Source organism: Callospermophilus lateralis, chromosome 11 (genome assembly GCF_048772815.1).
Source record: "Callospermophilus lateralis isolate mCalLat2 chromosome 11, mCalLat2.hap1, whole genome shotgun sequence".
NCBI lineage: Eukaryota > Metazoa > Chordata > Mammalia > Rodentia > Sciuridae > Callospermophilus > Callospermophilus lateralis.
Genome location: NC_135315.1, coordinates 44,134,801 through 44,157,258, shown reverse-complemented (window position 1 = coordinate 44,157,258; position 22,458 = coordinate 44,134,801). Strand labels below are relative to the sequence as shown.

The following is a 22,458-nucleotide window of genomic DNA, read 5'->3' as shown; positions in this document are numbered from 1 at the left end:
CCAAATCTTTGTCCAAGGAACAGAATTTCTTTAAAAAAATGTATATGTTAAGATCTGCTAGATTAGAAGATTAGAACAGCATATTATCATCAGATGCTGGAATTATGACTACTATAAGCAATTGATTTGAATTTATTTGAACAGTAACTCCTTTAAAATCTACATGATTCATCAAAATTCCCTCCATTCCCAACCAAGACTAATGCCCCATAGAGTTGTCCCAGTCTGGAAAATAATTTGTTACCGATCTATTATACAATGTACCATTACAGTCCAAGTGCAGATTACAGGGAGTTCCCCTCTACCTGGATTAATGATAATTGGATTTCATTTCTAAACATATCAGAGCTTTCAAAGATTGAAATATACAAATCTTCACTACCCAGGTCTCCTTGCCTGAGCAGGACACAACCAAGTAGTAAGAGCATTATCAAAAAGGGACATATCAGGCTTCACAGGTGCCACGCAAGAATCATAAATGCTTGTTTCACATGATGTCTTCCATTAACCTGAAGCCTTTGGTTTGTTTCTTTCAGCAAACCACTCATCACTTTTATCTGCCGCCATTGCCTACAGAAACAGAAATATACATTTATTCCAAGTCTGAAAAACAATATACACTTTATATCTCACTGCATGTACTATGCACAAAGAAGAAATTGATATTTAAAGAGTGTTCATCCAGTGTATTTTGTTTAATGTGACAGAGATGCTAGTGAATACTGAGCAACTGCTTGGTGATTATCACTCTGCAGAGTTAAGGGCAAAGTCTGTTGGCTGATGAAAGAGCAGGGACCATGCATGCCAGCCTGTGAGGTCTGTGGTAGAACAAAAATCTTTAATGTCATGAGACTCAATCTGAGACTGAGGCCAATTAAGAGCAGGTATTTGATGTTTTAGCTAGTGGGCCTTGAATGATTCACTTTTTTAAAAAAAATATTTATTTCTTAATTGGAGGTGGACACAATATCTTTATTTCATTTTTATGTGGTGCTGAGGATCGAACCCAGTGCCTCACGCGTACTAAGCGAGCACTCTACCACTGAGCCACAATCCCAGCCCTGAATGATTCACTTTTAAAAAATATATATTTATTTTTTACTTGTAGTCGGGCACAACTACAACTATTTATTTATTTTTAAGTGGTGCTAAGGATCAAACCCAGTGCCTCATGCATGCAAGGCAAGCGCTCAACCATTGAGCTACAACCCCAGCCCAAATGATTCACTTTTTAAAGGCTCCTCCTAGCCTACTCCACCAATATTGGTTCTGTTGGGTTAGTTTTGTGCCTATTAACTCAAAGAGAATCCTTCTTAATGAAAGAACTCTTACAAGAGTTCTTTTAGCTGTTTGTTAAGAAAAACACTTAGGTAGCCCAAAAGCAAGTATGGAAATAGCTTTCTGAAAAAAAAAAAAAAGGACAGGGCTGGGTGGTGGCTCAGTGGTAGGGCACTCACCTCGCACACATGAGGCCCTGGGTTTGATCCTCACTGCCACCATAAAAAAATAAAATAAAGTTATTGTGTCCATCTATAATTAAAAAAAAATATTTTTTAAAAAATGACAGTTTTCATCAAAAGCTAGGTACTAAGCTGGATCAGGTGTGGCTGCTGTGACAAAGTCTCAGGCTTTGGGGTCTATATAGAACAGCCTAAGACTCACATATGGAAAAAATTACTTTGCACAGAGAATATGTGTGTGTAAGGCATTCACTATAATACAGCCATGAACAAAGTGGTACCTGACCAACAAGAAACAACTAATTGAAGAAAGTGTAAAAAATACTCATCTACCTTCAGAAGGAAGTCACAAGATGATGTCAGTATTTGGAAATGAGAAAACAAATGTATATAATGTATATATCTTGTTTAGAAACAGTAAAGGTGATGGCAGTCTTGGGTAATGGGTCAAAGATGGGGCAAGACATTATTACATTTCATTTATATAAATCTTAGTACTGGGCTGGGGATGTAGCTCAGTTGGTAGAGTGCTTGCCTTGCATGCACAAGGCCCTGGGTTCCATCCCCAGAACCACTAACAAACAAACAATAAAATCTTAGTATTATCTGATTTATTCTGATGAAAATAAAAGGTGCTTAAAAATCAAAGATATGCTAAAAAGCAACAAAGATTCACAATAGTTGGAATTGCAAAATTTTCTGTCTTTTAGGTACCATAAAAGTGGAGGGACAGAACAAGAAACTTTCTTAGTTTTTTTTTTTTTTTTTTTAAGATGTTGATGAACCTTTATTTTATTCAATTATTTATGTGCGGTGTTGAGAACCAAACCCAGTGCCTCACACATGCTAGGCAAGTGCTCTACTACTGAACCACAACCCCAGCCCCAGCTCTCTGAGTTTTGAAGCACAAGTTGAAGAACAAGGAAGAGAAAAAAACTCCTTGGGCAAGGCAAGGTTTGGGTTAATATAAACAGTTCAATGGGACTGGAATATGAATAGGTAAGTAACCTTTGGGAGACAGGTAGAATAGATCAGAATAGGGAAGGGCCAGACATGTCCACATCCTCTGTCAGAGGGTTTGGCATACATCTTGAAAGTACTGGAGAGCTATCAGAAGATTAAACACTTGTAAGAATTACTGGATTGCTGCTGTGGAAAGCTAACACTGGAAGCAAGAAAGGGGGATGTACTGGAAGGTGGGAAGAGGCTTTTGCAGTATTACAGGGGATAATGAGGACATTTTCAAAAATAAAGTTGTCAGACCAAAGACATTTCAGAACTCACATCTCTTGGTGACTAAGAGCTAGAAGAATTTAGGAGTGTGAAGAAACAACATACAAATGTGGCTTTGTCTGTACATCTAAAGCTATTTTAAAATTTAAAAAACATGTTAAAAACAAAACAGTCGAAACAACAACATCAAATCAGTCCTGAGGACTGTGGTGTGAACAATTAGGATAAAAGACATATTGTATATACTACCTACAAGAAGAAGCAGGATATAGAGAAAGGAAAAGAATCTACTGTGAAGCCCAAAAGACCTCCACCCAAGCCCCTGCTTGACACTTAGCTGAATGAATGATGTTTATGGCTGAGTGGCTTAATCATTTTTTTAAAAATTTATTTTTTAGGCGTAGATGGACACAACACAATTTCTTTATTTTTAGGTGGTGCTAAGGATTGAACCCAGCTCCTGCCCCTGCTAAGCGAGTGCTCTACCCCTGAGCCACAATCCCAGCCCTGGATTAATCTTTTTGAGCCTCAGTTTTCTCATCTGCAAAGGGGAATGCTATTAATCTTGCAGACTATACTAAGAATTATAGAAAGTACATAAAACACTTAAGAATGTGTCCAAATAAGAGATACTTAATAACAATCTCCATTGAATATTATTAAAAGAAGAATGGATTTTTTTTTTTCTTTTTTTCTTTAAGTTACAGTCATGCCTTGGGATGATGGTGAAGAGGCTCACTAGACACAACACTGGTCTGGAACCAAAAGGACTAAATATAAAAAGTGGATAAATGTGCTTCCCTGCTCTTCAAAAGACTCCACTGAGCTGGGAATGTAGCTCAGTGATAACATTTGCCTAGTATGTGCAAGGTCTTGGCTTCAAACTCTAGCACCACCAACAAAATAAAATAAAGAAAATAAAGAGCCAAACCAGAGTGGTAGTACATGCCGGTAATCACAACAACTTGGGAAGCTGAAGCAGGAGGATTGTGAGTTTGAGGCCAACTTCAGCAACTTAGTGAGACCTTGTCTCAAAATAGAAAACAAAAAGACCTGGGGATGTAGCTCAGTGGTAAAGTGCTCCTGGAATAAATCCCTACACCAAAGACAAAAGAAAACAAAACAGACAAGCCATAGACTAGAAAAAATACTTGCATTTGCAGGTATCTACCACATTACTTATATATAGAATATAAAAAGAACTCCAACAAGTCAATAAAAATGAATAAATTAAAATATGGATTTAAATGAGCCTTAAAATAAGAGCAAATATTTAAATAAGAGAAAGAACATTTCAGAAGAATAAAATAATATGAACAAAGACATACAGAGTGAAAAATATATTCATTTTAGAGATTAGTGAATAGCCTAGAATGGTTAAAATGTAAAACAGATCTGAAGTCTACCTTTCAAATCATTTGTCATGAAGTCCACTGGATCAGATAAATTTGTTCTGTGCTAATATATTCTAATTAAATAAAAACTAGTCACAAAAATGTAGGGCAAACCAACAGTATAAAACCATTTTTCAGACAACAGAGAAATTTTAATAACTGGATTTTTATCCCAGGACTGCCAAAAGAGAGGGAATGAGCACTGGATTTTAGGTGACACTATTGATACACGGTTCCCATCCCAGTGCCAGGGATTGAACCCAGGACCTTGCACATGCTAGCACTAAACCACGAACTATAACCCCAGCCCATACAGTATATTTTTTAAGGGTGACAATGTCAACAATTGTTTATAAGAAAATTGTTTAATTCCTACTTCCTTATATTGTCATAAAAAGTATGAAATAAGTAAGTATTTTAGAAATTTAAAAAATGGTATGTTAATCTGAGATTTGTCATAGAAATTCCCAGCCAAAAGAAAAAACAAAAGAAAAATCAGGACTGGAGATTGAAGGAAAGAATGATACAAATAACTATGGCACAGAGGTGATGGGTGAGAGTCACACAGGGATTTATTGTACTTTTCTTTAGTCATCAGGGAAATACAAATTAAAACCAAAACAAGAAACAATCTTTCAACTGTTAGAATGGATAAAACCCAGAAAACAAAAACCCAAAATGTTGGTGAGGATATGGAGCAACTGGAATGCTCAAACACCTACAATACTTCCCCCTTATCCTTAGGTGATACCTTCCAAGACCCCTAGAGGATGCCAGAAACTGTGGTTAGTACCCTATAACTTAGTGCTTTCCTATCTTAACTAGGCACTTACTTTGTCCTATGGCAATAACTTGCATTTTGAAATACAAAAGCAAAACTAACACAAATATCTTTTTACTTCTTCAAATTTTATAGATAAAAGATTTGATCTTATTGTTATCTTGGAATCTCAGCATGTATTTTTTTTCTTTCCTTATTAATCAAGAATTTTTACCTTTTCACCTAAAAGAAGTACTGTGAATCTTCTCTTTGGCATAATGAAATTGCCAACATCACTACTTTTGTGCTTTGAGGCCATTATTAAGTAAAATAAGGGTTGCTTGAACTCAAGCACTGCTATATCAAGGCACTTAATCTAAAAACCAAGATGGCTACTAACTGACTAATGTGAGAGGAGTGTATACAAGTGGCTACACTGGATAAAAGGATGATTCAAGTCCTAGGTGGAACAGAACAGGACAACAGGAGATATCATTATGCTACTCAGAACAGTGTGCAATTTCAAATGTATGCCCTGTCTTTTTCTGGAATTTTCCATTTAATATTTTTGGAAACAAGAGACTATAGGTAACTGAAATCATGTGAAAAGAGAAATTGCAATTAAAGAGGACTACTATAGTATAATTACTATGGATAGCTATTTGGTACTTTTGGATAGAGTAAGAGCAATTCTACTAAGAATTTACCTGAGACATAAAACATGTATCTACAAGAAGATTTAAACAAGAATGTTCATAGCAGTCTTCTTTTTAGGAGATAAACATCTGGAAACAGCTCAATTGTCTAACATTGCAAGAATGGATAAACAACTGTTATAAAGGTGAATGCTATTCAATGAGAAAACAAACAAAAAAGAAATAAACTATGTTGTATGTAACTACATGAAGGAATCTCAAAAAATGTTGAAAGAAAGAACCATGTATAAAAGAATACCTACTGAGTGATTCTATTTGTATGAGTCCAAGAACAAACAAAACTAATCTATAGTGCCAGAAATCAGAATAGCACTTGCCTCTGGAAAAAGTGGTCAAGAAAGATGTGAAGAAGGCAGAATCTCAAACTCTAATAACAAAGAAGAGAGTTTAAGAGAAGGGAAAGTTTGTAGATGGCATGAAAGAACAAGGAGGAAGTCCAGCAAAAAGTTGCCTGGAATTCTAGTTTCCTGCATAAAATTTACAAAAGATGTATCTGTATCTTCTTACACATTTCCTGCTTTAGTCTATGGTTTGCTGAGCTTTAAAAACCACAGAAAAATCCCATGAAGCAGATATTCTTACTTAGGAGGCTGAGGCAGGAGGATCACTTGAACCCAGGCATTTGAGACCAGCCTGGGCAACAACTGCAAGACCCCCCCCGCTCTGTCTCTCATATATACATACACACAGAGTATTCAGAAAACCTTTACTACATGCTAGATACAAGAAGTTTGAGTAATTCCTTTGAAGATTGCTTGGAAAAAGATTTTAATACAAAATTTTTCATTTTAATACAAAATTAAAAATTGTAAATACAAAAACAAAACAAAACACAACTAACTTTTTTTAAAATCTTTTTTTTAGAGGGTGGTACTGGGAAGTGAACCTAGGGCTTTACACATGATATGTAAACACAATACCCCTGAGCTACTTCCCTAGCCCTTTTATTTTTATTTTGAGACAAGGTCTCTGTAAATTTCCCAGACTGTCCTTTAACTTTCAATCTTCCTGCCTCAGGCTCTCAAATAGCTGGGACTACAAGCACATACTACCATACCTGGCTGAAAAATCAAGTTTGATGAAAATAAAAAAGAAGTTTCTGGATTTCGCAAGATAGAAGTCCCAAAGATGTCAACATCAGCAAAAATTTGAGTGACAAAAGAGTTACTGCAGAATAGAGTGAAGAGTAAAAAATGGAGAGTAAAAAGTAGAAACTGTGTGCAAATTTTTAAAGAAGAAATCTAGGGCTGGGGTTGTAGGTCAGTGGTAGAACGCTTGCCTCTCATGCATGAGGCCCTGGGTTTGGTGTCCAGCACCACATAAAAATAAAGATATTGTGTCCAACTTAAAAAAAAAAAAAAAAAGGGACTGGGGGAAGGAGGGGGAAGAGGGGGAGGAGAAGAAGGAGAAGGAGGAGAAGAAAGAGAAGGAGGAGGAGGAGGAGGAGGAAGAGGAAGGGAGGAAGGGGAAGAGGAGGAAGGGGAAGAGGAGGAAGGGGAGGAGGAGGAAGGGGAGGAGGAGGAGGAAGGGGAAGGGGAAGGGGAGGAGGAGGAAGGGGAGGAAGAGGAGGAGGAAGAGGAAGAGAAGAGGAAGAGGTAGAGGAAGAAGAAGAAATCTATAGCTCAGTGTGGTGGCACACACTTATAATCCCAGCAGCTTAGGAGGCTGAGACAGGAGGATGGCAAGTTCAAGGCTAGATTCTGAAGATGTAGCCCAGTCATAAAGGTCCCCTGGGTTAAATCCCCATTACCAAATATAAAGAAAAAAGAGAGAAATTTATAAAGAAATCCAAAGAAAGGATATGGAGTTAATACAAAGCTTAAAAGATGGGAACTACTGGAGCTTGCTTGTATGTTGATGAGAACAATTCACTAGGAAGACAGACTGAGCTGCTGAATGGAAGAGAAGACCAGAAACCTAAGAAAGTGAGACAGGGCTGGGGCTGGGGCGCTGGGGTTGTATCAAGGGTAGAGCGCTCACCTAGCATGTGTGAGGCACTGGGTTTGATTCTTAGCACCACATAAAAATAAAAGAATTGTGTTGTGTCCATCTACACCTAAAAAGTAAATAAATATTAAAAAGAAAGAAAGAGAATGAGACGGGATGGTATCTTGGCAATCCCACACTTACTAAGCAGAATAATATTGTATACAGCAGCAGTGGTTCTCTAAGATGCCTGAGTCTACATAAGGGGTCATACAGGTAACAATGAAGACACAGGTCCCTGGCTAAAAAGTCACCCCAACAGCAAAAGGATGTGGTTCAGACATAAGAACCTGGACCCTACTGCTTTGGCCTTTTCCCATATACATTTATGCCTTCCCCTTTAGGCCTATGGTGACATAATATAGAAATAAGACTCACTGGCTAGGGTCATAGCACACTGGTAGAGCACTTGCTTAGCATGTATGAGGCACAGGGTTCAATTCTCAACACCGCATATAAATAAATAAAAAATAAATAAAGGTCCATTGACAACTAAAAAATATATGTTAAAAAAAGAAATCAGACTCACATCATCCAATAATTTGCTTCCCTCTGGATCCATTTTAGAAAGTTCTCGAAATGCTTCATCCCCAACAAAGCAAATTTCATGTCCATCCTATACCAATAAATAGAAAAGCAATTTGTAAGACATCTCTGAAGAAACCCATGGTAAAGCCTGTCTCCTTGCTCAGTAATACTTACAGGGTCAGCCAGAATCACCACTTGTACTGTGGCCTTCCCTGGGGTATCCAGACTCACCAAGGGAGTCAGTATCGTCTGGTTCTCCTTTTTCATTAAGTCTTCTAAGTTTGGTAACTTGAGAAAAAGAAGGCAAAGTGAGCAAGGATCACATACTACTTTTATGGCAAGGATCAAATACTCGTTAGCTCCAGATGAGTATCTGATCAGAAAGAACCATGGCACCAATTGTTTGCTTTTATTATCTTAATGGCTCTTAAAATAACTGTTGAACTTGATTCCAAAGTGACAATCAGAATGAACCTGAAGAAGGAAGGCCAAGGTCCTCAGCTGAGTGGAACCAGCTAGTCACAGAGATTAAACAAAAGTCAGGTGATCTAACATTACCTCTTTATGGGGACAAGAAAAGGCAATTCTTCCAAAAGCTGCTGCGTGGTCAACTGCACCCTTGATGCCCTGCAGCTCTAACTTACACTGAGAAGAAAGAAGAGAGTTTATGCTTCTGGACAGGTTATACATGCATATGGTAACAAAATTCAAACAGTGGGGCGAGGGATGTAGCTCAGTAGTAAAGTATTTGACTAGCATGTTTAGACCCTGGGTTTGATCCTAGATCCCCAGCACATTAAAAAAAAAAAAAAAAAAAAGTTAAAGAGTACTAAAAGAAGTAAAAACAAAGTCTTCCTCCTACTTTCACCCAAGAAGCTACCAGTCTCCAAATGTCCAGAGTTTTCTTCTAGGCATATTTTGTGTGTGTGTGCGCGCGTGTGTTTTGTTTTATATAAATGGTAGCCCAATTTACAAGTTATTCTATCATTTGTTTTCTTAACATTACTATATACCAGTACATAAAGACTTGCCCCAGGCTTTTCAATACCTATATAATAATTCATTCTGTTTTTTTTGTATTGTTTTTGTTTTTTGTGAGGGGGTTTTTTGGTACTGGGGATGGAACCCTTGTGCATAGTAGGCAAGTCTTCTACCACTGAGCTACATCCCCAGTATCCCATTCTATGGATTAATTATACAGTTTTTAAATATTCCTCTAATCCACAGGACATGAAGATTCCTATCTTTTCCTACTACAAACAATGCTACAATAGATAACCACAAACACACTTCTTTGTGCATGTATATGCTGAGTATATCTATTAAAAAATAGAACCCCAGGGCTGGGGTTGTGGCTCAGCGGTAGAGCCCATGCCTAGCGTGTGCGAGGCCCTGGGTTCGATCCTCAGCACAACATAAAAATAAATAAAAGTATTATGTCCAACTACAACTAAAAAGTAAATATTAAAAATATATATAATATGGGCTGGGGTTGTGGCTCAGTGATAGAGCACTTGCTAGCAAATGCGAGGCGCTGGGTTTGATCCTCAGCACAACATAAAAAGAAATAAAATAAAGGCATTATGTCCAACTACAATTAAAAAAAATATATATATATATATATTTTTTTTACTATATATATATATATATATATATATATATATATTTTTTTTTTTTTTTTTTTTTTTTTTTTTTTTACAATCCCAGCTACTTAGGAGGCTGAGGCAGGAGGATCACAAGTTCAAGGCCAGCCTGGGCAAATAATAGAGATCCTGTCTCAAAAAAACAAGACAAAACACAACCCCCAATAAGGGCTGGGAATGTCACTTAGTGGTAAAGTAGTTGCCCAGCATGTATAAGACCCTGGGTTTAACCCCAAGTGCCACCAGAAAATAAAATATCCAAGAAGTACAATTGCTGGGCCAAAGTATAAAGACTAAATCAGGTTCAAATGCTAGGTTACTAAGTATATATATTTACATATATAAAAATAGATCACACATTAATTCTTGTTTGTATCTAAGAAATTCTACCTCCTATAGTGTGTTGGCCGTGCTGGGGATAGAACCCAGGGCCTTTCACATTAGGCAAAGGCCTTTCACTGCTCTACTACTATGCCATATCCCAGTCTATTCCACTTCTAAACAGATATATTCCCAAATAGAAACAGAAATAATATCTGAGTGGTGAGATTATCACTAATTTTTATTTTATTCTTTCTGTCTGTATAAACATTGAATCAGGGCTGGGGTTGTAGCTCAGTGGTAGAGCATGTGTGAGGCGCTGCACACATTAAAAAAAATAAAATAAAAATATTGTGTCCACCTACAACTATAAATACATACATACATAAATAAATTTTGAGTCACTGTGAAGAACTATGGGAACAACCTTCATGTTCCCCTCATTTATAAAACGAACTCAAAGAAACAAGTTATATTTTTCCAAGATCACTTACCTGGTTATCAGCATAGCCCAGCAAAGCCCTTTGGTTCTCTTCATCTTGTTCATAAATTTTCATTCCCAGTAGATTAGACCAGTAATGCAAGGACTTCTGAAGATCAGACACTGCAAGAGTTACTTTCAATACAGGATCTGTAAAGTAATAAATCAGCAGGAATAGATAGGTCATTTTGGTACAACAGATTAAAAAGACCAAGCTGGGCATAGTGGATTGCAAGTTCATGGTCAGCCTCAACAATTTAGAGAGACCCTCGGCAATTTAACAAGACCCTGTCTCAAAATAAAAAACAAAATGGGCTGGGGGTGTAGCTCAGGATTACTGGTTTCAAACTCCAGTACCACAAAAATACATATATACAAAAATAGGCTTAGGGCTGGGGAGATAGCTCAGTTGATAGAGTGTTTGCCTTGCATGCACAAGCCCTAGGTTCAATCCCCAGCACCACAAAACAAAACAAAACAAAACACTCAATCATATGTAAGAATTTAGTTAATGGGGGTGGGAATATTGCTTAGTAGTAAAGTGCCTGCTTTGCATATGTGAAGCTCATGGTTTGATATTCCCCAAAAGAATTTAGTTTATGATTTAAAAAAGGATTTTAAATCAGTATGAAAGGGCACCTTATTCAATAGACGACACTAATTTAATTGGTTAATCAATTGGTGGGGAAAAGGTATGTATTTGAATTAAATAGAAAATTAAATGCATTCCTAATGGGTTAAAGGGATCAAGTTTAAAGAATAAAACTAAGAAAATACTAAATACAGGTGATGATTTATACAATTTTAGATTGGAGGATGATTTTTATTTAAATATGACACCAAAGATAGAAAAACCATGAAGAAAAAAAGCCTGCCAGGTTAACTACACAAAATGGGAAAATCCTAGACAATAAGAACTAAAAGAAGAATTCTAGGGCTGTGGGTGTAGGTCACTGGTAAGGTACAGGTCTAGCATGTACAAGCCCTGGGTTGAATCTTGAATGCTCCTTGTCCCCCAAAAGAATTAATAATTAAGATTAAAAAGTAAAGAATTGGGCTGGGGTCGTGGTTCAGTGATAGAGCGCTTGTCTAGCACGTATGAAGCACTGGGTTAGAATCTCAGCACCACACATGAATAAATATAGTCCATTGACAACTAAAAAAAAATAAAGAATTAGGAAAAAATTTTTGCTATACATAGGACAAACATTCATTAATATGAAAATCATATTTAAGCACCAATAAGAAAAAGGTGAACAGCCTAGAAAAATTGGCAAAAGGTGCAAAGCAGATATCCACATAAGGAGGAACTGGAATGGTCAATGAACATGAAAAACTTATTCAACCTCACAAATCATCAAAGAAATTTAAATTCATATAAAATATTTCATCTAACTGGCAAATGATTTGGTTTTTCATTATTATTGTTCTCTTGGCAAACAATTTTAGTTTTTTCACATTGTTTGAATTAAACCCACGTCCCCAGCCACAGGAAAATAATTTAAAAAGTAGTGTTAACTGTGTGTGGAGGGGGGGAGCGGGCAGGGGTCACAATCATAGAGTACTGATAGAGTGTAAATTAATACATTTCTGGTCAACAATTTGATAATTGCCTCATATGTATGAGGACTGGGTTCCATCCCTGGCACTGCTTTAAAAAAAATAACAGTATTCTTGACAGAATGTATCAAAATCTTTAAAAATGTACATTGTTAAAAGAGCAAGTCCAGTTTCAGCAATTCAAAAAGTAATTGTGGATGTATGAAGGTCTTTCATCACAAAGACATTTGTCAGTGTTGCCCAAAAAATGAAACACTGGAAATAACATAAACATTCAACAATAGAGAATTGTTTATCTTCCTACAATGTGATAATGCAATGGAATTCTTGCAATGGATAATGAAGACAGATCCTGTCTAAAATAAAAAATAAAAAAGGGCTGGGGATGGGGCTCAGTTGAACCTTGGGTTCAATCACTGGTACCAAAACAAAACAAATCAACAAGTCCCAGTTGATTCAGAACCTGAAGGAATGCAGGAACAGGAATGGGAATAAGTTTTTGAAACTAAACAGGAATGAATAATTCAAACAAAGGATGGATGCCAGCTAGACTTCTACTTCTCTTACAATGCCAGCCTACTTCTCTTACAATGATGGGTTCAGCAGCAAGCACAGTGTATTAAATCTGACCAGGAAGTTAGCTAAAAGTTTCCAAGAAAGTTCTGCACAAAGAACAGTAAAAAGTTGGTTTCCTGACCACTGCCCAAGTGAATATGTGACAACATGTAGCCCTAACTGCTACTGGCAGCAGATTTAACTCCATTACCAACAGAAAATTAATGCCCCAAGGATGTTATCATTACCTCCCAAGGAAGACAAAAACAGTATCTAAAACACTTGGGACTGTAAGTGTTTCAGATTTTGGAGTTTTTCAGGTTTTAGAAAATTTGCACAGACTTTTACTGGTTGATCATCCCTGAAACTTTGAAATCTGAAACTTTCTGAGTGCAGACATGACGTTCTAAGTATGATGTTTTGGATTTCAGAGCATTTGGAATTTTTGGAATAGGGATACTCACCTGTATTGAATAACTACTAAGATTAGAGGAGGGAAAAAAAAGTATGATGGATTTAGTTGCAGAAATTATGGTTTAAATAGATTCAGACCAACCACAGTGACACATGTCTGTAATCCCAGCAACTGAGGAGGCTGAGGTAGGAGGATTGTAAGTTTGAGGCCAGCCTCAGAAACTTAGGGAGACCCTGTCTCAAAATAAAAATAAATAACAATGAGAAAGGGATAAAGATGTGGCTCAGTGATAGAGTAGCCCTAGGTTCAATCCCTAGCAGCAAAAATAAATGAAAATAATAAAGTCAGTATATAAAGCAACAATTGCCTGTCCAAAAAAAAAAAAAAAAAAAAACACAGCTAGGAACAGTAGTTCATGCCAATAATCCTAGCAACTGGAAAAGTTGAGGCAGGAGGACCACAAGTTCAAGGCCAGCCTCAGCAACTGAACAAAGCCCTAAGCAACAAAGTGAGATTCTGTCTCAAAAAATAAAAAGAGGATCTAGCTCAGCAATAAAGTACCCCTTGGTTCAATCCCCAGTACCAAAACAAAAAAACCCAAAAGAAAACAATGACAAAAATGCTTTCCTCCACTAGTGTGCATCATGTCCCAAATGCTGAGTCTAATTTTAGTTTTCAGTGCTATTTGTTTTTCATCATGCTCAGCAAAAAGAAAGACCAATCCTTTCTGATGTGGGAGGGTAGACCAGCTGTGTAGGACTTATTGCAAGCTGGTATTTCTGTACTTCATTGATGATTGAAGGGTTTTTTTTTTTGTTATTTTCTGTATGGGGGGATTGAACCCAGGGTGCTTTACCATGAGCTACATCCCAAGTCCTTTTTATTTTGAGACAAGGTCTTGCTAAGTTGGTGAAGGCTTTGCAAAGTTACTGAGGCTGGCCTTCAACTTGCAATCCTCCGGCCTCAGCTTCCAGAGTTGCTGGCATTACAGACATGTATTACCACACCTGGCTTGGAAAAAAGAATTTATATGGCTCATGTCAGGTCACCTACAGGCATGTGTTCATTGAGTGAAATGGCAGGCAGAATTGTCCTTGCTCTTTACCAGCCTCCTCCTGCCCCGCACTGCTACCACCTCACCCTTTTTGCTTTTGTGTTGGCAAAGAGGCAGTTGAATTTATAGGAATTAAGTATACATGATGAAGCTGTCACTATCTTGAAAAAACACATCTTGTGAGATTTCTTTCCTGCTTTATGTGACAGGCAGTGTGGTGAACTCCTCACTTCTGTTTCATCTCTTACCAAGTACCAGCATAGAGTTTTGGAAACTAACCTCAGCTCAAGTGGTGTGTCTAGGAATAATCCTACTTCTCTTACAATGATGGGTTCAGCAGCAAGCACAGTGTATTAAATCTGACCAGGAAGTTAGCTAAAAGATTCCAAGAAAGTTCTGCACAAAGAACAGTAAGAAGTTGGTTTCCTGACCCCTGCCCAAGTGAATGTGTGACAACATGTAGCCCTAACTGCTACTGGCAGCCATCCTATCATCAAGAGGACTTAGCTCTAGGAGAAATACACTGAAGAAAATAGAACATTTTAGAGAAAATTTGGGTAGTGACACTGATATTTTTCCTACTAGAATACCTGCTCTGTGAGCTAAAAATTTTTCCTATCATTCAAATTAGTCTGAGTTGGGTTTTCTGTTATTTGCAACTGAAAGAATCATAAGTAGGTGCATTACCAATAGTACAAAACCAGTCTAAGATTCCCTGTTGACTAATGTTCTAACATGTTAATATAATTACTCAGAAAACAGGTAAGAGCACTGGCTTGTGAAGGACATGTCATATCAAAACAAAAAGACTCTATAGCAGAAAGAAATCCCACTCCCTCTCTTCTTTCATCAAAGGTGGCTTTAGATAGGTGCTCTGGTTTGGATCTGGAATGTCCCCAAGGCTCAAGTGTTGAAGACTTAGTTCTCAATGCAGCAAAAGTCCCACTCAGAGGTGGGACTTTCGGGAAATGATTGTCTCATGAGGGCTCTAACTTCATCGGTGGACTGGTCCATTGATGGGTTTAATAATCTGATGGTATTATGAGGAGGTAGTGAAACTGTAGGATGTAGGGTCTAGTTGAGAAATTAGGTCACTAGGGACACACCCTGGAAGGGCAATTCTTGTCCCTGGCCCCTTCCTTTTTCTCAGTTCTCTGCCATGAACTGAAAGGCTTCCCTTGGCCATACCCTTTCACCATTATGTTCTGCCTCATCTGAGGCTCAAAGCAACCATGGACTGAAACTTCTGAAACTGAGTCAAAATAAACTTTTCCTCCTTTAAGTTGTTTATGTCAGGTATTTTGGTCATAATAACGAAAAGCTGAATAACACAACAGGTTTTTACTCATCCTGATGTAATTACCTGACTGAAGTAGACTTCGATTCTGCAAATAGAATTTATATCCTCCTGGGGCCTCAATTTCAAAAACTCCTTCTGCAACTTCACTGAGTGGCCACTCCAGCTTCCTGGCATTGCTGACAGCCTGGCTAGAAGCAAGTGTGATTCCCTATAACAAACAATGAACACACCCACACATATAATCACAACAGATCCTTTACAGAACAAGGAGCCAAAGTCTACTGACTCTAGGTCAAATTACTTAAGATTTAATTGGCATTCCAAAATTTTCTTCTATTAATTTCAAAGTATGTTTTGGATGTTTTCCTCCCACAAAGATTCAGATGTTTTTGGATCACAGAAGAGAAATTCAAACGTCAGTAAAGTATGATCTATTCAAATATTCAAGATCTAGGGCTGGGGGTATAGCTCAGTGGTACCGTGCTTGTCTAGTATGTACAAGGCTCTTGGTTCAATCCTCAGTTGAAAACCAACAAACAAAAAAATATTTTTTCAAGGTGTAGCCAGAGAAATCTTGATCTTTCCTTGGCCTGTCAGCTACCTCTTCTGAGATTTTACTTATTTATTTATTTATAGGCATGGACTGGTTATGTAGCCTAAGCTGGGCTTGAACTTGGCAATATTCCTGCCTCAGCCTCCTGAGCCATTTTTTTTTTAAGTTGTAGGTGGACACAATATCTTTATTTTTATGAGGTGCTGAGGATCAAATCCAGTGCCTTATACATGCAAGGCAAGTGCTCTACCACTGAGCCACAACCCCAGCTCCTAATTTTTGCTTTTTGTTTTAACTTTTTCTATTTAGAATTTATTTTAAATTTAGGGCTTCCTGGTATTTGGCTTATTTGCAAATGTTGGTAGTAATGATAATGTAGTCTTCATTTTTGTGTAAAATAGGTAGAGAACCCAAATTTGAGGGGGAATAATGCAAACAAAACAATATAACATTTATATGAGGCTGATAGGTAAGATCCTGAAGCTATGATGAGAGCCCAATATGTCTCTACTGAAACTTTGGGGTTTGCAGGCACCCCCCAGGACAAGTGAGTATACTGCTCACTCCCATGTCCCCAGGAGGGGAGTCCTATATGGAAATAATGGCCACCTCTGGGGTGCAGCTTCTGAGGTTCTGCCTCTGCAAGCAAAGCCTGGGCATCTGATAAGGACAGGTTCCAGCCCAGGACCAATTTTTGCTTTTAAAACAACAAAAAAATTAAACAATTAATGAACTTTTAAATTTACTCAAGTACTCAATAATGTACACTTGGGTCTCCTGAAAAGGCCAGCCTCATTTCTTTTTTAAATAATTTTTTTAGTTGTAGATGGACACAATATCTTTATTTATTTATTTTGATGTGGTGCTGAGGATCGAACCCAGGGCCTCACACATGAGAAGCAGGTGCTCTACCACTGAGCTACGGCCCCAACCCCTGCCAGCCTCATTTCTAATTTAGACTATAATAGTCTCTGCTCCAATCTGATTAATTCATCACCCACTGTGCAGCCACAGTAAACTTTCCAAAATGCACCCAATAGCCTGTTTTCAAGATAGCTGCTGGACCTTGCTTTCTCCTCTGCTCAAAACTCTCAATAGCTCTTCATTTCACATAGATGGATTATAATGGCCTAAAAAGGTTCAATCTAATCTGACCCCATCTCCTACCACCTTTCCCTGGTGTTCTCCACTCCAGTCACCCTGGTTTCCTTGCATTTCCACATGGCTAACTCCCTTACCTCCTCGGAACCTTTGCTCCAATGTCACCTCCTCATGGACTCACGGACTCAACAAATTCAGATTAAACAAGTCATCCACCCTAGCCAAAAATCTACTGGGATAGAATGATATTTACCATGAAGTCATTGCCCAGTTTGTAGTCTCCAATGCCATAATTGTAAGTCAGCTCTGCAACAAAATGATCATCCTCAGGCCCAAATCCCACCATTGTTTTACTCCATTTCCCATCATAAGGCCTAGAAAAATGAAAGTAAATGAACCCAGTGACCATAGGCAAAATCTGCTATAGTCCTCCCTCAGAGAATTATGGGGCACAGAATGGTGGGCAATCCATTCTGGTCCTAAAAGTTCTCATAAGGTTATGATGACCTCAGGAGTTGCTGAGAACAGCTGAGGGCAGTGCTCATGGGCCCCAACTACAAGCTTCAAAGACCATCTGTTTATCTCTTTACTGGAAGGAAAGATTCATTTACACCTTCTTTTTTTGGCAATGGGGATTAAATCCATGGTCTTGTGAATGGTAGGCACTAGGTAAGCACTCTACCACTAAGCTACATCCCTAGTCCTTTAAATATTTTAATTTTGAGACAGGGTCTTGCTAAGTTGCCCAGACTGGTCTCAAACTCGTAATCCTCCTGCCATATCCTCCTTAATAGCTGGGGTTAAAGGCATGTTTGTTTACTTTTCTTTAAAGCAGAAAGTAGAATCCTAAAGAAAAAAAGAATACTAATTTCCAACCTAAGTTCCTAAGTTCTGAACTTAGTTTGTTTATTTGTATATCAATTAACAAGCACACAAATCCCAACAGGCCTTGGAATTTTTCAACTTGATGTGGCTATTAAACTTAAAAGATACTCAATAACCAATGTTTTATCCAGAGCACATATTTGCGTTTATGGTGTAATATATCTAATTCCTGTCACAGAGGTCCTAAAATCCTTGGAATTTCCTGGTATTGGGGTATCTTTCCTAGTAAGTCCTTTCCATAATGCCTGAGTTTATGATAATGAACTGTCTTAGAGTAGGGCCCTTAGAGAGCCCTAGAATAGGGCTGACTCCATAAAAATCAAGTAATTAAAGTGTTTGAAGTTTCAGCCCCACTCCCCTTTGGGAAGGGGAGGGGTTAGAGATTAAGCTCTAATAATCTATGTAAAACTACTGAACAACAAAACTAGATGAGATTCTGGGTTGCTGAACACATGGAAGTACTATGAGGGTGTATATCCAGAAAGAATATGGAAGTGCCACACCTCCTCTCTCCCATACTCTTCTCTATGCACCTCTTCTACTTGGCTGTTCCTGAGTTACAACCTTTATAATAAACCAGTAAATAAAAGCAGTGTTTCTCTGAATTGTGAGCCTTTCTAGCAAACATGTGAACTTGGAGAGGTAGTCATGGAAAACTTCAATTTATAATTTCTGGTAAATCAGAAATAGCAGAGGCCCAGACTTGTGCTGCGCAGCTATATTGGGGTAGTCTTGGGGGAATGAGCCTTTTATTTATGGGATCTGACACTAACTTCAGGTGGACAGATTAAGAATTTAGTTAAACAGTAGGACACCTACCTGGTATTGGGAGAGTTGGAGAAATGCCTGGTTTATCAGAAGTGCTATGTGAGAGTGCAGAGAAACAGGATGGTTTCCCCAGTGTTCTTCAAGTTACCTCCCTGATTTACTGACTCCTTCATTTATTCCATTTATAGTCCCTTTGAGAAACTGCCTTCTGTTCTCCTGGGGGTATTCAGAGCCTACAGGAGATTTAAGATACAAGATGTCATACCCATTACAGGCAGCTTTGCAGCCTTCTTCAAATTCCTCATGCCGCAGAACCTGGTAAGGGAATTAAAATAAATTGTAAGGTTTTACTAGTACTGCACATAGTATATTTAGCACAAACTAAAAGGTCAAAACACAGACATTATCATTTGTAAACTTTATTTGTTTAAAAAAAAGGTAAGGAAAGGACAGAGAGAAAAAGAGAAGGGAAAAGGAAGAAAAAGAAGAAAGGAAGGAAGGAAAGAAAAGCTTTATACCTTTCCCAAGCTAGAAGAGGTAAGGGAGAGCAGCTTGACACCAAGCTACGAGCAAGCCAAGTTGTAAACATTCTACCTAGACTGGGAAGCAGTGCTGAGATGGAAAAAGTGTGGTTTTTCAGCATCAGAAAAATCTGATTTGCAATTCTGGTTCTCATCTAGCAGTGTGTAATTCTGAGCAAGCTGCTTAGGCTTGGAGTCTGTCTCCTCATGTGTTGGTGAAAATGGGTAACTTGTTAAAGCATCTACCATAGAACCTAATATGCCTTAGATTCTCAATGTCTTAATTTCTGTCCCTTTTTTTTTTTTTTTTTTTGGTACCAAAAACGGAAAAGACACTTTACTATTCAGCTACATTCCCTGATTAAATTTTGAGACAGGGTCTGGCTAAATTGCTGAGGTTGGCCTTGAAATTGAAATCCTCCTGCCTCAGCTTCCAAAGTCCCTGGGATTTCAAACATGCACCACCTTGCCCAGCACTGTTTTCCTTTTTGATTCCATGGCTACTGTTTTAGATGAAGCTCCCATCATTTCTTTCAAAGACTACTATTAGGCCAGGCACAGTGATACACATCTGTAATCCCAGGAACTCAGGAGGATTCCAAGTTTGAGGTCAGCCTCAGCAATTTAATGAGATTCTCTCAAAATGAAATGGGCTGGGGACATATCTCAGTAGCAAAGTGCCCCTGGGTTCAATCCCCAGAATCAAAGCAAAACAAAACACAGAACAAAACAAAACTCTACTAATCTTCTTCCATTATACCACCATAAAAGTGTATCACTAAAGAACACTTCTGCCGGGTGCAGTACACGCCTGCAATCCCAGCAGCTCAGGAGGCTGAGGCAGAAGGATCTTGAGTTTAAAGCCAGCCTCAGCAATTTAGCAAAGCCCTGAGCAACTCAGTGAGACTCTGTCTATAAATAAAATACAAAAAGGGCTAGAGATGTGGCTCAGTGGTTAAGTGTCCCTGGGTTCAATCCCCAGTACAAACCACAAACCATTTCTGATTACATGACTGCCTTATTTAAAAAAAAAAAATGGGGGGCTGGGATTGTGGCTCAGTGCTCTTAGCACGTGTGAGGCCCTGGGTTTGATCCTCAGCACCACATATAAATAAATTAAAAAAAATTGATCTCCCTATTTACTGCAGCATCAAATCCAAATTCTTAAGCCCAGTATTCAATACACTATCAGAAGCAATCCCAATCTATTTGCCTTGATATCCCATCTCCTCAACTTCAAGTAGATATAGGCACACAAATAGTGGTGTTTCCAAACATATCTTTGCATCATCTAATCAGTTCTTCCAGTATAACTCGTTCCTTCCTCTGATTTTGATCCTTGGAAATACTATTTCTATATTCTATAGGTCAACTTGAATGTACAGTCTTTATGTATTATTCCTTGATGACTCAGGTTAGAAAACCTTGCCTTTTTAATTTTTCTAATACTTCTAGAACATACATATCTAAGGGTCAAATACCTTCTAGATTTAAAAAAATTTATTTAGTTGTAGATGAACACATAGTATCTTTATTTATTTTTTATATGGTGCTGAGGATCGAAGCCAGTGCTTCACACATGTGAGGCACACGCTTTACCACTGAGCTACAGCCCCAGCCCCTCAAATACATTTTTTTTTTTGGTGGTGGTGCTGAGGACTGAACCCAGGACCTTGTGCATGCAAGGCAGGTACTCTACCAACTGAGCTATATCCCCAGCCCTCAAATACCTTCTAAATAATATGTTTAATCTTCACAACAGCCCTTTAATCAATGAGGGAAAACAGTAAGTAGAGATTTGTGGTTTTCTGCTATCATTTACTAAGACATTAATTCTGACTTCTACTACTGCTAGCTAGGTACAAATTCAATTCCCATCTCCACCTCACCCCTGACCATGAGCTCTAGTTGTGGCTAGATATCAAAATCTTTTGCAAGTCTGTCACCAAAACTCAACACAGTACCCTGAAAAAATATTTCACTGTACTAAACCTCAACCCTTTTTTGAGACAGGGTCTCACTAAATTGCTCAGGCTGGCCTTGAACTTGTGATCCTTCTGTCTCAGCCTCCTGAGTAGCTGGGATTACAGGCCTGCACCATCCTGCGGGCACTGCATATATTTTTTTAAACCACTGATGTACTCAGGTAACTGGCACTCCGCCTCTTCTGTACTGTTTCTACACAAAACCACCCTTGGCTCTAACAATACCTTCAACACTGTTGTGTACTCTCCTTCCCTGACTTACTAGGAGTTCCCTAAAAACCTCCTTCCATGTTCTCAGGTGAGCGACCCCTGAAGAATCACAGCTTCTCAGAGCTGGAGACATGCAATTTGGAGGCAGTGGAGAAGAGAATGGATTCTGACCTCATACTTAGGCCTGGACTGTTGAAAGGAGAGTCAACGATTTATCCAGAGAGATGAGTTATCGAGAGAAACCATACAAACTAGCCCTGACCAAAGCAAAACTTTGAATATGCTGATTATCTACCCAGAAAGGCTCCAATACCAGAAGAGACTGCGTTATTGTTCATTGGAAGAATATTATGTAAGTTTTTGGTTGTTTATTATCCTTCACAGTACATTGGAAGCTCCCCAAGGCAGACGCTCAAAAATATTTGTGTATGTAAGTGAAAAAACGTGCGCATAACTAGCATGTCAATCCTTTTTTGTAACGCCCACCGCGGTGGCCCACGCCTGAAATCCCTCCGGAGGGAGGCTGTGGTAGGAGGATCCCAAATTCGAGGCCAGTCGGGGCTATTTGGCGAGACACTGCCTCAACTAAAATTTAAAAAGTTAAAATTATTTTTTAAAAAAAGGTTGGCCATGTAGCACAAGTGGTAACGCGCTTGTAGAGCAGTGCGAAGCCCTGGGCTCGGCCTCCAGTATCAAAAAAAGAAAAGAAAACACAAAAACAGTACCTAACCCGTAACCGGGGACTCAGCGCTTCCTGAAGCTGAATACCCCGCAGGGTCAATGGGAGAATCCGGGGCCCAAGGTCCGACCACACACCCTTGACCCCCTCCTCCGCCAGCCCCTGTCGGCCCCAGCCTGCACCTTCATCCCCAGGACATCTCGAAAGAAATGCGTCGTCTGGAAGCGGTTCCCCACTTTGAAAACGAAGTGCAGAGCTCGGCGACCAGCCATGACTCCCAAGGCCACACCACCCGCACTCAGACAGCGACGCCCCACCCACAGACGGCGCCGAGGGCGGGTGATGTCACT

General features: G+C 38.7%; 1 protein-coding gene across 1 annotated transcript; it reads right to left on the bottom strand.

Moving 5' to 3' along the window:
- Positions 1-116: 116 nt before the first annotated feature.
- On the bottom strand, positions 117-22,433 carry Glod4 (glyoxalase domain containing 4). Its single transcript, XM_076870423.1, has 9 exons — positions 22,291-22,433; positions 18,979-19,028; positions 17,314-17,434; positions 15,470-15,614; positions 10,536-10,672; positions 8,636-8,722; positions 8,252-8,365; positions 8,079-8,165; positions 117-570 (listed from the first exon to the last, which is right to left on the bottom strand). The coding sequence occupies exons 1-9, from the start codon at positions 22,378-22,380 to the stop codon at positions 505-507; spliced, it is 897 nt and encodes a 298-aa protein (XP_076726538.1). The 5' UTR covers positions 22,381-22,433; the 3' UTR covers positions 117-504.
- Positions 22,434-22,458: the final 25 nt, after the last annotated feature.